The sequence below is a fragment of the Corvus cornix genome, chromosome 4, assembly GCF_000738735.6.
Source record: "Corvus cornix cornix isolate S_Up_H32 chromosome 4, ASM73873v5, whole genome shotgun sequence".
Lineage (NCBI taxonomy): Eukaryota > Metazoa > Chordata > Aves > Passeriformes > Corvidae > Corvus > Corvus cornix.
In genome coordinates, this window is record NC_046334.1 from 39,989,068 (window position 1) to 40,006,181 (window position 17,114).

The 17,114-nt window shown below is 41.4% G+C and overlaps 1 protein-coding gene across 3 annotated transcripts in view; it reads right to left on the reverse strand.

The window, feature by feature from the left end:
- Window positions 1–13,702: 13,702 nt before the first annotated feature.
- DCTD (dCMP deaminase) overlaps window positions 13,703–17,114 on the reverse strand; it is a 51,096-nt gene continuing 47,684 nt past the window's right edge. For all 3 annotated transcript variants that reach the window (XM_010401498.3, XM_039551135.1, XM_039551136.1), the window contains 2 exons: window positions 16,964–17,060; window positions 13,703–15,019 (listed from right to left, as the gene is read on the reverse strand). In XM_010401498.3, coding sequence (XP_010399800.2) covers window positions 14,941–15,019; window positions 16,964–17,060 — 176 coding nt within the window. In that variant the 3' untranslated portion in view covers window positions 13,703–14,940. The remainder of the gene's footprint in view (window positions 15,020–16,963; window positions 17,061–17,114) is intronic.

Genomic DNA, 17,114 nt, shown 5'->3' on the forward strand with positions numbered 1-17,114 from the left:
GGCTGGAAGTTTTATTGCAACAAATTGCAGATGCTTGAAGATGTGGATTGTGGTGGAAACCGTGGTAGCATGTTCACCATAGCAGGGACAAGTCAACATGATGTGAAAATAAATCCCTCCTAAGCAAACACTCATGCCAACGTTTTCTGTTGTATCAGACCATGTCTGATATATTGTGGTATATAGGTATGTACAACACTCCACTGAACAGCAGTAGGAAAAGGAATAAAGAAAGAAAAAAACCCCAAACCTTCAAGTATCTGTTGGTTTGGAATACAAATCAAGCTAGAGATTTTTGTGCAACAGTGGTTTGGTCCCCAAAGCTGCATTTCTGTTACAGGTTTGCAGTGATGCTCTCAGAATAAAATTCCTCCAAATATTTAGTTTTTCTCCTTTTTTTATTTTACCATACTTAGTCCCTTAGTCCCATAACAGTTCCTTGTTACAGGCTTCTGAGCCAAGTAGTCCCTCCCTATAACTTCAAATATTTGGAAACACCTCAGTGCTATTCAGGCATCATTTAAAAGGGTTACCCATCTTGAGTTCTCCCCTCATCTGTGGGTTCCTAATCATCTTTACACCCTCTGTGTATCACCTAAAGCAGAAACTGCCCTAGACAGGACCTTAGCACCTACCAGTGTGCAGGACACCTTGCAGAACAGTCCTGTGAGGAAGGATAACTTCTTTCTTCTCCATGACACAGTCCAAAATTCACACTTGTTTTTTGATCTACTGAATCGCATTGCAAACTGTTCGATTGTGTTCTGTTGGCTAACTCTTACACCACTTAATAACCTTTTCCTGTATTTCTCCCTCACAAAGACTTTTGGTGTTTTAGATGCTATTTTTCCCAGATGCAGAAATTTTCTTTTCTCCCTTAGTGTGGAGCGTGGCAGAAGAGTGGTTATGGAGACTTGCAGTGAGCACACACTTGAGGGCAATTACCTGTGTAATTGCCTGGAGCAAGACCTAATCAGCCCAACTAACTCCTCATTCATGCTGGAAGTCTAACACAGTTGAATGTGATACTTTCCTCAGATGAAACTGATGAAACTGATGAAAGAAACTATCACACTTTAGACACGTTAGTCTCATGTACTGCTTTGGTTAGAAGTGTTTGACCTTTATTTGTCCACAACTCAAGAAAAAAGGGGGAAAAGTCAGTGAGAATTAATGACCCTCTTTCCCTCCCTGTCCCCTTTTCCGATAAGGATTGGCTGTGAATATCTTTACACTGGTATTTACCTTCAGGTGACTAAATTACATCTTAAATAGACCACAACAAACCAAAATCTTGAGACAATCAATGGTGATGCAGGATAGAAACCAAACAGTAACTGCCTGAGTTTACAGGAACATGATCCCAGTAATTACCTGTTATATATAAATATATAAATACCGGTTCACCAAAGTGGGGGTGGGGTGTTAACTGATACAATGCTTATCCCCATTAAAGTGTCCACCTAAATGTACCATAAATTTATTTGATTAGATTGCTGACAGTTTTGATGTTCCAGACAACTCCCCTAATGAAGGCTATGCCTACCAAATGGATCAAGACCCCATCAGCTCTAGTCCCTTGCACCAATTCCTTCCTACCTTTGTTTTCAGCAAGTCTCATGGTGATTCCCATCTTAGTAACGCAGAAGTTCTAATGACCACAATACAGAGGTAAGTACGGAGTTATGTATAAGGCAAGAAATTAGCTCTATATATTTTTTTTTAATTCTGAGATGGTTGATGTATGTGACTACCACAACATTTTTATTAAGTTCTTGCTTGAAAAGCCTAAGAGGAGAGCTACCTCACACAAGTGGTGCGCATGTTTTTGTGCTGTAAGCATTCTTTGAAAGGGGCAGCGAAAGGAATTTGAGGAGCTTGATTACTAAAACAAACAAAATATTAAGGAAGGGTGCTTTATGTATGTGTCCATACTGGGTTTGTCTGGCAAGGTTTTGGTAGTGGGAGGGGGGCTACAGAGATGGCTTCTGTGAGAAACTGCCAGAAGCTTCCCCTGTGTCCAGTGGAACCAATGCCAGGTGACTCCAAGATGGATCTACCACTGGCCAAGGCTGAGCCCATCAACAGCAGTAGAAGTGCCTCTGCGATAACAGAACAAACAAGGGCAGGAAATAAAACCTAAATGGCAAATTGCAGCCAGAGATAGGAGGGAGATACGAGCAAGCAACAGCTCTGCAGACAGCAAGGTCAGTGCAGAAGGAGGGAGAGGAAGTGGTGCAGGTGCCAGAGCTGAGATTCCTCTGTAATCCATGGTAAAGACCACAGTGAGTCAACTGTGCCCCTGCAGCCGATGGATATCCATGGTGTAGCAGGTATCCACCTGCGGCCTGTAGATGACCCCATGCTGGAGCAGGGGAATAGCCAAAGGAGGCTGTAACCCTATGGGAAGGCCATGCTGGAGCAGGCTCCTGGCAGGACCAGCGCACACTCATGGAGAGAGGGGCCCATGCTGGAGCAGGTTTGCTGCCAGGACTTGTGACCCCACTGGAGCCATCTGTTCTTGAAATACTGCACCCCACAGAGCAGACCCACACTGGAGCAGTTGTGAAGAACTGCAGCCCATGGGAAGGACTCACGTTGGAGAAGTTCATGGAGACAGACTGTGTTCTGTGGGGAGGGAGCCCATGCTGGAGCAGGGAAGAGTGTGAGGAGTCCTTCCCCTGAGGAGGAAGGAGCGGCAGAGGCAGCGTGTGATGAACTGACCACAGCCCCCACTCCCTGTGTCCCTGCGCCACTGGCAGGAAGAAGGTGGAGACTTGACAATAAAAAAGCCTGGAAAGGAGGGAGGGGTGGGGGAAGTTAGTTTTAAGATTTGGTTTTCTTTCTCTTTATCCTGATTTCCCCAAGTCGAGTGTTTTGCTCATGATGGTGATTGCTTGGGTGACTGATCTCTCTTTCCTTATCTCACCCCACAAGCCTTTCATTCTGTTTTCTCTTCCCTGTCCAGCTGGGAAGGGGAGCGACAGAGTGGCTTTGGTGGGCACCTAGTGTCCAGCCAGGTCAACCCACCATGGTACCCAAGGAGTATTAGAGAGATTCTTTGTCAGTAAGTTGTATTTCTTTATGGGATGTTTCCTGCTATTGCTATGTCTCTAAGGTGTTATAATAACCTCTACTTCACTGAAGCTCCCATCCATAGTTTTCAACAGAAATAGGATTCAGGAAGCCAAATTTAAGAAATTAATCTACACCCTTGGCTGTGCGCATACACAGACTGGAACACCGTCCCACTTCAGGAGCCTGCATTAAAATGTGCTGGCAGTAGGACAGAAAGCAAATGTTAACATCCGTGCAGGTAAATTCTACAAGTTGGAATGAAATTACAACAGAAAGAGCAGTCTTTTGAATACTATACTGCTCTCATTTAAAAGCAGAGAGAAAGGTCGGATTTTAGTGCATTATTGAGGGAGCATGTAGACCCAGCTTTCCTGTGGCACAGAGTACACTAATCACCAACAGTCAGCTCCTGGCAAGCAATTCATCTCTCTCACAGTCTAGCTTTTAAATGGAAGGTGCCTGCTCCTTCTAAAGTTATTGGATTGTGTTCTGACAATAAAGTTAAATTACATAAGGAGTATCTAGAATACTTCAACACAAAATCAATGTGCATTATTTCATATTTTGCTTTCTCCTTCATAACTTGCATAGTCACACACTGATCTATGAAAGTTTGTGTTCAGTAAGAACACAATTTCAAAAATCTACTGCTGCCTCAAGGAAAATACTGAAATATATTCTAAGACAGAAATAATTCTGTTTATCAGCATTTTTCTTCCTCACCTCTTTGCTATTTAGAATATTTGCATGAAAATGGGATCTTTATTTCCCAAGAGTTCATCAGCTGCTCCTGATATAATTTCCATGGATACCAATTGTATGTGATGTTGCAAACATACGACAAAAGGATAAGAACTAAGGAAGAGAAAAAATCAACTGCTTTATTCTTTGACTATGCTTTTGAGTAACTCCATAAGCAAAACCTAAAGCTTTATCTAATCAATTCATCACCCACACAAATAACCCACTCAGTCCCTCTTCCTTCCAAACCCTCTTGGTAAAAATATCCCCACATATTTAAATGTGTTCAATCTTTCAAATATTATCTGCTACTCAATGAGAACAAAATTCAGGAATTTAGAAGATGGCAGAGGGAAAAAAGTTTTTAATTTGTGTTTTTTAAGCTAAATTTTAAAACTTGCTAATTCAGAAATTTAAATGTTAGATTTCTCCATTAAAAAGTCTTGGTAAGGTATTACTTTCAGTAAAATGACTAGTAACAAAGAATTATTGTTACAATAAAAATCTATCATAAATAAAAGGAAACAGCAAGTTTCAAAATGTATTTGTTTCATCAGTAGGTACAGCTATTTAATGCAACATGCCCAAACAACTACAGAAAACTGAGTTTCTTCACTGTCTGATGTGGATTTTGATACCTGGGTCTTTTAAAAAACCATTTGAAGACTATGTTATCTTTAAAGTGTTTTCTTATAACAGGTTTTGGATGAACAAGTTTTCTCATTTTGTAACTATACAAAAAATATTTTTCAGTTAAGCTTGATCAGACTATGACCCTGGGATTTCAATTTAGCTCAGAAGAGAAATGTCCAGAAGCAAATGGCAGAGTAGGCAGAGAGAACTGTAGTCTCCATTTATCCAAGGAACCCTGATGTTACTCACAGGCAAGACCTTGCAATATTTTGATGTAGCGGTATTGTGCATGACCCATACAGATGCAGGAAGAGAGTCATAACTATAAAGGCTTCACCATTTTCTCTGATCCCTCTTTCCAGTAACTCAAAGGAAAGGAGACATTTCACAGGGAAGGAAACACACACACAGTGAGATCAAGAAACTTGGCCAGAGTGAAAGGCAGGGTTGGGAGCAGAGAGGGGTCTCACCAGAGAACACTAACCACAGAGGCACAGTCCTGGTCCAAGGGTGGTCAGAGCAAGGCAGCCAGGAGCACCAGAAATGTCTCAATGTGTTTTTCCAAGCCCTAATAACATCTCACCCAGCATCTCTCAAGTCACTCCTTAGTTACACTTTGCAAACAGAATCAAACTTTTCTGTCAGCAGCTAAAAGTCACTGACCCCTCAGAGTCCCCACTGATTTGGGTTTTGTTTGTCCCAGGCTCAGGCAGCATACTGAGCACACCCCAGCAATCCTTCTTGTAGCTTGTAGGTTCCTGCCCAGCCAACGCTTGCACTAGCTGAGAACACATGGATGTTAACCCTCAGCACTAGCACTCTCTCCCTTCTGCCACAGAAGGTTCACTGCAAATACCAGGCTGGGGCAGTACAGGTTGGCTGCTGCTCAGCCCGCGGGGCAGGCGTTCCTGCCATTTGTAGTCTCCTCCCAGAAACTGAAATTCAAGGTAAGCATGCCCTGCAACACACAGGGGCAAGGCTCCAAGTATGCAATTTCTGTTCATTCTCTACTTCTCAGTGGTCGTAACATTATCTCTGGGTTAGAGATAAACTTTTTTTTTTTAAACTTTGCTCATCTGTCAAATCTCATTGCCTGACATCAAGGAGATCAATCTGCCTTCCTTAAACGCAACTCCTGGCTCTTTTCAGAGGCTTCTCTTTTTAGATGTTGGCCTCCTAAGTTCCTCTCCACAGCCTGTCTCCCCTGCTGCATCCTTCAACAGATTTTTTCAAATCAGAACAGACAACCCACGTAGGCTGACATGCTTTTTGCAGTGCTCGCTGCTCACATCTGAATGTTACTACCCAATCTGCAGGCATTCCTGGGCAGCACAGCAGAGGAGAGCAGGGACCAGAGGTGTCTGCTACACATGTATAGGCATGCACCCTGGAAAGGACTCTTTTTCTGTACTCAGTAAAAATAACAAAATTCCTAAGTATTACTGCCAGAGAGTTTTAAGCACCAGGACCAGAAGCTGTCTGTGGGATAAAAAAAAATAAAAGGAAACCAAGAAGAGACAGAAAAAAACCCCACAGATGTTATCAGAATCTGCCCTCTCTCTCTCTTTTGGAGATTTTTCTTTAGAAAGAAAACACATTTGGGTGTGTGAACGCATGACCTGCTCTCCCTTGAATGCCAAATTCTCAGAAACATCATTCATCTTACTCGATATTCCTCCTCTGCCTGAGGTGAAGTCAGTCAGCTCTGCATGCCTGATAATGGTAGTTCTGCCTTAACCTTAAAAAGCAGTTGAAATAAAACAAAAGTGAAGCTGCAATTCTACACAGTTATTTTGACTTTTATAGGGAGTTACCCATTAGAGAAAGCTGTGACCTGAAACAGCTCTCCTTTGCTCTTCCCCAGTCCATTCCCAACCCCACTGGGGGTATGGGAAAGAATACCTTAGTTACTTCAGTCTAAGCTAAAAGTGCATTTAAAATCAATCCAGGTAATGTGTAGCCCCACTTGAGGGCAGAATCTCAAATCAGAATATTTATTACTGAACTGTACAGCTCTGTTTTCTCAGACTTTGTCAGAAAGGAGATATTTGAATGCCAATAGGGACATCAGGCTCCATCTCATTATAGACCTTGGTTCAGGAGGGGATGTAAGTACATCATCAGCTTTAGCCCCACTGACTTAAAGGATAGTTAAGCACATATTTTTTCTGTCATGAACAGGGAATATGTAGTACTATATTCATCTTAGCCGTAAGGGGAATATGCACACTCACTTATACAGGCTACCTAGCTCACAGGAAAGGACAGGTGCAGCTTTTCTTGCACGCTAAGCTATGATCAACAGAAAAGAAACTGGCCAGAAGTGAACAGTGGGATCAGCCTATTAAGATTTTTGTTCAACCCAAATGTACGAAAGCACTGTTTTATTATGCCACACAGCAAGAACCATCCCAGATATTTTTCTTGGTGGAAAAGGACCTGGAGGTACTGGATGACAGCTGGTTGAACATGAGCCAGCAGTGTGCACAGGTGCCAAGAAAGCCAATGGCATCCTGGCTTGTGTCAGGTATGGCATGACCAGCAGGACCAGGGCAGTGATTGTCCCTCTGTACTTGGCACTGGTGAGGCCACACCTTGAGTGATGTCTTCAGTTCTGGGCCCCTCACTACAAGAAAGACATTGAGGTGCTGGAGTGAGTTCAGAGAAGGGCAGCAAAGCTGGTGAAGGGTCTGGAGTTAAATTTTATGAGAAGCAGCTGAGGGATCTGGGGATGTTTTGTGTGGAGAAAAGGAGGCTCAGGGGAGACTGTCTCTTTACAACTACCTAAAAGGAGGTTGTAGCCAGGGAGGGGTTCTGTCTCTTCTCCCAGGTCATAAGTGATAAGACAAGAGGAAATGGCCTCAAGCTGTGCCAGGAGAAGTTTAGACTACATATTAGGGGGAAAAAAATTACAGAAAGAGATGTAAAGCATTGGAACAGGCTGCCCAGGAAAGTGGTGGAGTCACCATCCCTAGAAGTGTTCAAACAATGTGTGGATATGGCACTTGAGGACATGGTTCAACGGTGAACATGGTGGTGGTAGTTCTAGGCTGGTGGTTGGAGTTCATCAATTTAAAGGTCTTTTCCAACCTTGATGATTCTGTGGTTCTGTGATCAGTGATCTCTCTCTAGGCTTGTCAGTCCTAGGGTGCCTAGGATCCCAAAGGCCCAGCCTCAGGCAGATGTATCCTGCTGGGCAGTGACCTGGCTCACCTATGCTCATACAGGAGTGTTTCCAACAGGAAGATGAACCAGCATGAGCAATGAGGGGAAGAGCAGTAGGGACATCCTGTTTCTAGAGCCATCCTACCTGACCCATGGTGTTGCCCCAGGAGAGAAGTGTCCCTCAGATGGAGGTGCCCACCATGGCTCCCACTCATCCCTGTACATGACCCTGCGGAGGCGGCTGTAATGCTGCAAGACCCCATATTTCTGGGAAGGGCAATGGAAGGAGCAGAGACCTACAGCCCTGCTGGGTGAACAATGACCCATGACCATGTCCATGCCACTTCTGCCACACAGCCCTCTTGCTCACATCTCTGTAGAAGTCCCTGAAGAGAAAGAGGCTTCAGAAGAGATGATGGAGTCTGCAGGAAGAGACAATGAGAGGATACAAGAGAGCAGGGAGGGGAGGAGGAGGCAGTAGTCAAAGCATACACCTGGAAATCACCAGGGGCCACCGCAGTGTGAAATCTACTGGTCAGTATTATTTTCAGAGTAGGGATGTGACTCTCGGTGGGATACAGTTGTCAAAAATAGGTTAGAAACTGTTATACTGTTAATAGTAATATTGTTAAATAGTTAATAATTGTTATGTTAATAATGCATGTACTGTTAAAAGGTTTGGTTATTATATTATAAAAGGGGTACTGTGTTACACCTAAGTAAAGTGCACCCCCCCAAGCAGCGAGCCAGCCTGGACAAAATCCCTAAGGACCAATCCGTGCCTTAACCTTCATGCAAATTAAGGATCCAAACAGAGACCAATCCAAAGGAACAAAAACAGTGTAAAAAGGGGGCATCCAGGTCAGTGCGGTGTGCCGCTCGACCTTGAACATCGAGAACATCCCTGCTCTGAAGAAGAAGATCCAGCGCCAGCTCTGCAGCACCCATACTCGTCGCTGACCGGGAGCCCTCCTGCTCTGCTTCCCCGGACCATCGGTGTGCGCTCTACCCGCGGACCCCTATGCTTTAGGCCACATAAGGAAAGCTGAAATCACTTTAGAACCGGGAGTTCGTTCCCGTTTTTAATAGTCACCCTTCCTTTGCAGTCCCCAAAGTCACTGTCTGTGGGACTCCCTGGCTCAGAGGCTGTAGTCCAGCTGCATCAAGCCTACACAGGAATTTCAGTGTACGTACCACACACGTGCTCTGCAGTGATCTCTGGGTGACCAGGCACACTAGAAGCACTTATGAAGCCTGTCCTATTCATAAGAAAATTACTCCAGTTAGCACGAAAGAAGCAGGGATTTTCAGCATACATGCTCCCTAGACACTTTGAAAAATTTCAGTTTAGAACATGGTTGTCTGACATGCTCAGACTCCCCACCCTCCTTCTCACTCCAGTTGTTTTTCACCAAATCACAGGGAGGTTCTTTCCCCCTACCATGTTTCCAGACAAGCTTCCTCTGGCCTTGCAGAGCCTGACAGCTAACAGACCTCTCACGCAACCACACACTTCCTTTTCTCCCTTCTTTTCATCCCCAGACTTCAACATCCCATCACAAATTTGTTTTGCTGTCTAGGACTTCCCAGTCTCCCTGTCCTTCCCCTCAGGGCAAGTCTCCAAGAACCGACCAACACTCTTAGTGTTTCCACACCTAATTAGCTCCTGGTTTTTCTCTGGAAGCTAGATAAGCAATGTTACAGTAACAAGTAGATTCACAGAGACTAAGGCACTCATGATATGGCTGTTTGTTACAGTGTGATGTCTCCAGTTGTCAAAGAAACATTTCTTCTCCATCAGATTTTAAAAAACAAAAAAAAAAAAATCCATATCCAATATAATTAAGTACAGTGAGTCACCCTTGAAAAAAGAGAATACACAGAAAACAAAATCCTGGCATCTGAATGTGAAGCTCTTAAGCAAAACTTGTCAGTGCTTCAAGAAATAAATATGAAAACTGTACCACAAAACACTAGATGCATTATTAGTAGTATCTTTAATAACAGGAAAAAATATTAAAGTGCCATATTGTTTACAACACAAAATTAAAATTTTAATTTTAATCAGTCCTGTTTACCCAGCAACATTCTGATTAGCAGTCAGAGTTGATTGAACAGTGGAGGAAAGGAAATGCTCTCACAACAAGATACGCCACATAAAAGACTTGTGCACGAGTCAACAAGCAGCAACAGCAGTTACACAGCCAGCTAAAGAATGTACCCAGGTCTCTGGCAAATCAAGACACAACTAAAGCACGGATTTGAATATATTTCGTTTCCTCTCCTTTGGTGCAGGGAGCCTTCCTGAATATTTGCATGGCAGAATTGAAGTACACATATAGTTTGAAACAATGGAGGAATAGGGAGGTACAGAACTGAGTAAGAAATCCCGGGAAACCGTAGGCAATTGCTTCTTTATTACGCATATTTTGCTGCTGGAGCACATTATTCTCACTCTCCTCAGGGCAGATTTTTTTTAAGAGCACAGTAAATAATGTCAACAACTAAAAATCCGGCAAATCGAGCTTGATTTTCTTTCTTTTGCCTCATATTTAGCAGGGGGAGTGCCCTAGCAGAGGCAAGAATTTCCAGCACAAATCTTGAAGCATACAACACAGAAGTAGCAGTTTCCCATTCCAACCCCTACTCCTTAATTCCTTCTAAAAAGAAAAAAAAAAAAAAAAATCAGGTAGATACGCAAAACAAATGACTGTAATTCATGTACCCTGTCACATATATCTCCGTTTTAAGTGCTGCCCTTCTGCTGCACACTTCAGAGAAAGATGGTGCCCTTCTCGTTCGTCATTCGGAGTGACAGGCAGCAGCCCTCCCGCCACAATTATCTGGTGGTGCCTTCCAGGCATGGAGCTGCCCAAGGCACTTTCCTCCTGGGATACTTCCTCAGTAGGGAAGGGGTTCAAAGCTCAGCCGCATCAGTGTCTTTGAAGCACTCAGACGACATAAACCCACTGCTCCTGAAGATGAACAATGTTAGGAAGCAAGCTGCTGCGCTTAAGCTCTCACACAAGAAAGAAAAAAAAAAAAAAAAAAAAAAATCAAATGCTGCACTCTTCCATAGCTTGATTAACCACATGCTTCATTAAAGCTTTCACTGCTGTTTAACTGAGCTGTAAATGCCAGGAAGGCAGCGGTTTTTCTGAAGGAGACAGAGACAGTTCATGATTTTTAAATTTTTTTCCCTTCTTTCCTGCCCCCCCCCACCAATTTGCTTTAAACCAGAGAAAGTAAACAGGTGCATTAAATGTAAAAGGAAGGGAATATGGATTTAAAGGTTTCACGTAGGGTTTCTTAGACTGTCAGCTCTGTTCAACGCTTTTGCACTGTGCCTTTCAGTAGTTCCCAAGGCTAAGAACACGAAGTAGATACAGACTAAGCACTTGAAACAAGTTTTACCCTTCTGTTCTCAAATCAGAGAGAGTTTTACATTAGATAAATCTGGATTTTAAAGGGAAGGGAGATATATCTGCTAAAAGAAGCTATAGTAGTACAAACCCTTTGAGCCATCACCACTGAAGAGAGAAAGAGTTGGTACCTCACACTTTTAGCCCTCTATTATATAAATCCTTTTCTTACCCACAACCGAGAAGAAACAGCTACAAATAAATGGCCTTTCTGCTGTGGTCACTTCTGTACTTCATTCTTAAGTGCTCCCAGTACAGCAGCAATCCAAACCAACACTGTTAGATTACTAGAGCACTGCTGGCTGCTTCTTTATGAGTCTCATGCTGCTCCACAGCCATTTCCTGGCTCCCTAAAGCCCACCTGCTCCCCACAGCCCCAGCTGCAGCTCATAAACTTATCCCAGGCACCAGGTGAGAATTAGTCCCAGCCCCCTGCAATTGCTGCTTCAGGGCATCAGGTGAGGCCTCTGTGCGTGTCCCACCTCACTCACATAAAGACTCCTATATTCCAGCTTCAGAGAGAAAAGCCAAGGATGACAAGCCAGAATTTTCATTCATTTTGCTCCTTGTCAACAGCTTAAAATCCCTGCAAGATTAATTTTGTTAGCTGATGAACTACTGCAGCCTCTGCATTTATGTACAAGGAGCTCTCAGGCTCAGCAATGCAGAGCTATTGCCAGTGTTATCATAGGCTATTTGAGAAATCAGAACAACTGTACTGGTCGCAGCACACTTGTTGTTATCTTTGTGAAAATATTCCTAATAGACAAAGCAATAAAATGCAGTCAGTGATCAAAGCTTCAAAGATGCAATTATGCTTTTCCTCAGTATGCCAGCCTGGGAAACCACCCTTTCTTAAATGAAATTTATGTCAATAAGACTGCCAGTTCCTTGGGTTTTCTGACAAGGGAATGGACTAATACTTGTAAGGAAAATCTAGATTCTGGCAGGATTTAGATTTAAGACAGTTAAATTAAACTGGATAGGAATTCAGCATTTTATTGAACATGACTTCCTCCTCCAGTTAATGGTTCCAAAGTAACTACCAAAGTGCTCCCCAGAGTCTGCTTTCAGGTTGCTGTACCAGGTTTTTCAAGCAATCCCTACTGAAGCCTGAGCCTGCAGTCACCTCCCCTTCCCTGGCAGTCTGGGGGGCGGTTTGCCATGGGAGTGGTGCTGGCAGCCACAGAAGGACCTGTGCAGTTTCACGTGGGTGAACCATCAGGGACGAAGAGCCAACGGTTCAAAGTCCAGCTGAGTAGTGGCTGCAGGAATGAGTTGATGGAAACTTGATGAAGTCCTGCACGCAGAACAGAACAACTCCCAGCTGGCTGAGTGGCCAGTGGATGGAAGGCAGCTTGGAAGAACAGGATCCACCTGGATCCTTGCATCCACGGGGTGGATCCTATTGCAGTGTCTGTATCACAGAGGATGAACATTGCAATGGCTGGCCAAAAAGGCTGCAGGATCTCTGTTCTTGGAGACACTCACCTGGACAAGGCCTGAGCAAGTGGATGTAAATTGTAAGTCCATGGTGCTTTCAGCAAGCGGTAAGACTAAATAACGTCTAGAATACCTTCCAGTCCAAATGATTCTATTCATCTCAAACTTGAGCTTCAGCAGCAGAAATATAGTTTATTATATTTAGCTGTTTTCTTGGTTACTTCTATTAACTGCTCTTTATTTGGATGTCAAAGCACTATCTCCTGAAGCATTAAAACAAAACCAAAAAACACCTGAAAAGTGTAGAGAGTTCTGCACATGCACAGGGTAAGGATCAAAACTTCTTTAAGATTCGCTCTAAAACATCACCCTCAAACTAAGCACACACTGTCTCAAGAGTTGTGCACATGCTTTTTCCCTTTCCATAAATTTGCCCTGGAAATTAGAATCCATTAACTGGCCTGAGTCAACTGACCATTGCTCTGGTATCTTGTATGTGTGCCTCTGTCAGATCAAAACCTGATCAGGAGAACTGCAAAATTCTATCCTTTTTTTGTTACACAACCAGGAAAGTCCGGTGGGGGGGGGGGGGAATGTTTATAAAAGAAAAATTACTTTCCTAAAAACATCTGTACATTATTCAAAAAACTTTTCACGTTTTTATGCACATTATATATTCACAGTATCCAAGGCCTAACACGAAACACATAAAGTAACTTGAATAACAATGCATGTACGTTTTAAATCTGAACTTACATTAGCAATTATATACGAAGAAAATAGCAATTTTCTGCAGTTTTCTGCAAAACCCCAAAATTCTGCTTCTTCTCTCCCCTCTGTCCTATTGTCAGACACATGTAAGTCAAAATGCTTCCAATTACTAATTCAGACCAAAGAAAAAGATGTGCATAAACTGGCTTAGTGACATTTTGTAAAAGTAATTTTTCAGGTTTCATGCTCCCCCCACACACATATGTGCAAATTTCTTCTTCTGGCACTAATCCACATACCAATTCTGACATGGAAAACAGTTGTAGGAAAAAGAAACTCTGAAATTATCTTAGAGTGATCCCTTTAGTGGTCAAATGGTTCATGAAAATTATACTTTATGTAATATCACAAATGCACAAAATATGCTTTCCATATGATTGCAAAAACAGCAGCGCTCTGGAGCCAAGTGCATGACTTAATATTATAATAATGAGTCTACTTCAGTGTAGTGGATTTTAATAAGACTTTAATAATACTGGTATGAAGCCAAATTACATAATGTCCCAAAATATGAAACAAAGCTTTTGTAGAGAAAATAAAAGCTCATTGAAGTATAACCACATTAAAAAAAAAAAAAAAACAACAGCAAAAACAACAAAACAAACAACCACCAATGTTATCTAAACAAAGCCATTAGGCATATTTAATTTTTAAAAATCAAATTAGAGAAAAGGAACTCAAATCTATTCCCAGATCTCAAGATAAAATTAAAAAGGATATTATTTTAGGCAACATTTATGAAGATGGAGGTACTATGTCAGCACTGGGAAACAAGCTAACACCGTAATTACATCTTTTGGCACAGATATGGATATGGGTTGAGTATCTCCAATTTCTCTCAAAGGACAAGAAATGATTCAGATACCTTACAGGTGGAGTTTAAAACTGAGCTATGTTGATTATCTAGAAACAGCTTAGGCCAATAAAATTATTTTCTTCTACACGTGGAAGCAAACTCAGTGCAAGAGTCACAGAGGTAAAGAGCCAAATTATTTACTCCCTTAACCCCCTTCAGTTCTAGAGTCTTGGGGAAAACAAGGATTTGAAAGCACCTGTAAAGCATGGACAATTCTCAGAACAGCTTCCTCTCTCAACCCTCCCCAAGTATGGCAATGTCAGACAGCAATTAAAAGAAAGATCAGAATTTCATTTGTTGGGTAACAAGCAGAATGCCACACATTCTTAAGGCTGTAAACCCTTTTAAATATTAGTGTTATGCTAGTTGGAAGATTAGCATTTGCATGGATAACATTTTTTGTTCTCTATTAGGATCGACTTTAAAGATTCACATATCCAACAGAGAGATCAACATATATTAGCATATTCCAATGTACTACTGGTTACAAGTACCACTGTTAAACTGAGTCTAAACCTCTGCTGACAGCCCATCAGAGCATGTGGGGATGAATACAGGAAGAATCAGAATAGTTTTCTTTACATATATTGTTTCATCTACGTGTCTCCACTTTTTAAGCAGTTTTGATAAAGGCATAAAAAATTTTTAAGTAGATTTAGATTCCACATGACAAGATGAACTAAGGGGGACATTTTATGCCTTGGATTTCTTGTAAGTCTACTTTAGCTACAGGAACCTTTAAAAAGTTGCAAGTAACTTCGAGATGAAAGGCATTAGCAGCTTTTTAGAAAAGGATAATCACACTCTTCTAAAGACATAATGAGACATAATTCACAGAAGCTTTTGACTTGGTCTGCTGTTAATTGAATCAAAGTCGATGATGATCTTGTTACACTTTGGCTTGAATTCCCTAAAAAAAAAAAAAGAAAAATACAGATACTAGTTAGTGAGTAGTTAAAACATTTTGCTTGCTTTAGTTCCAGCTAAATTTTTGAAGGAATAAAAAAATCCCAAAAAACACATCCTTGGATTCTCATAGTTTTCTTCTCTATGGGAGCCAATTATAGTGCACCACACTGAGAGAAACCCAGACAAGAAAGACTAAGACAAAAAGACACATGGGGTGGGTTACCCTGTACATTCTTCAGCTATTGGAGTTTATAAATCACCCAGGAGTCATAGGACTTTTAACAACTTAGCTGCAGGTGGTGGCATCCTGCTACCAGGTCTGGGAGTTTTGTTCATATATATTAATATTTCAAATATTTAAAAAATATATTTAAATATGTAGACACAGATATAGGAATCCAGAAAAATATTTAAATATACTGTATATGTATGGATATAAAAAAGATATTTGGAATACATTTTGATAATATTGATATTTTGATCAATTTTTTCCTGCCAAGTTTTTCTAAAACATTTCCAAGCTTTGTGTCAGCATATTAAAATATTTTTTGTGCAAGGGGAATAGATCACATTATGCCATACTGGGTAAAACCCAAACTAGTTAAGAGGGAATAATTTAAAAATTGTAACTTTAGAACTCAAAAATTAATACTGCCACAAAATGTTTCCTTTTATTATCATTAGAGCATCTGCTACAGCAATTAGCATGGAAGGTATATGGGGACTGAGCATATATTTTCCAGTCTTCCAGTAAACAAAAGATTATGCAAATAGTGTGGATTTAGTGCCTAATTAAGTTCTGCAGTTCAGTTCAAGAGATTCATTAAGTACCACCTACATCCTTAGCAATCGATACAAGGATAAGTAACAGTCAACACAGGAAAGTACATGCTGCTGACCACAGAAACTCTGAATGCTTTATTCAGAATAGCAATCTGAAAGGCAAGAAACATTTCTCACCCTGGAAAAGTTACAAGATCTGACTTGCAAGAGAATGATTTATGCTTCTTAGTCAAATAGTCTTAGTAGGCAGGAAATACACTGAAAGACTAAAACTGAATTTCAAGTACTGCTTTGTTTTTCCATGGATGTTTCTTAGCCCAGTAGGTATCTTTCATCCTAAAATTTTATCTGTCAGAATTGTTATGTTTGCAAATTTTTCAAAGTCTTTATATTAATATTGTAAAACTTTTTAGAGTTGCAAAGCCTCCCTGACTACATAATTAGCCTCACCCACAGCATGTTACTCCTAGCTGTTGAACAGATTGTCTTTAGGTATCTCTGTCAGTGTCTTTAAAAACCCCACCCTTGAAACATTTTTCAGATTATCATTACTTTAAGGCAAATATTCCAAGTTTTACCCTTTTCTCACAAAAAAAGCTGACCAAAGAAGATGAACAGCTATATGCACCAAGAATTAATTACAGGTGGCTTGTTGGACACCTTCCCAAATTGACTGCAACAAAAAGATACTGAAGTTTCAATAAGGATGGAGTAATCCACAAAAACAATAACAACAAAAAGATCAGTTGGTTGTTTCAGTCCAACTCATGATCACAGGATAATTCAGGTTGCGAGGGACTTAAAGGTCATCTAGCCCAACCTCCTGCTCAAGGCAGGGTCAATGAGGATTATCCCGGGTACGATGTAACAAATACCACCCCCTTTGCAATTTCACTTGCATTCCAGGAACAAAATGAGTCATGCACCATTTTCTCATACAAACGTTGCGAAATTGAACTTTAACCATACACTAGACAAAAGAATGGTTCAACAGTCTGTCAGCCCAGTTCTTCTACAGAGCAATCCATCTACAAACGCTACAGAGGAATGAAATGCTACATGACTCAAAGAAGAAAAACATTTGCCCTGAAGTTGGTCTCTCTCACACCCCCCTTTTCTTCCATTCCACAGTAAAAATAAAGTTAATTCAAAGCTCTCTCACCTATATATAATACCTGCCAAATCAAACATCCGCCGTGCAGCTGTCATTTCTGTAGTGTCATGATACTTGTCGGACATGAAAATAACTTCCTTTATGCCTAAAGAAGTCACATGAAAAAATGTTGGAATTGCACTAAAAAAAATAGCAATGT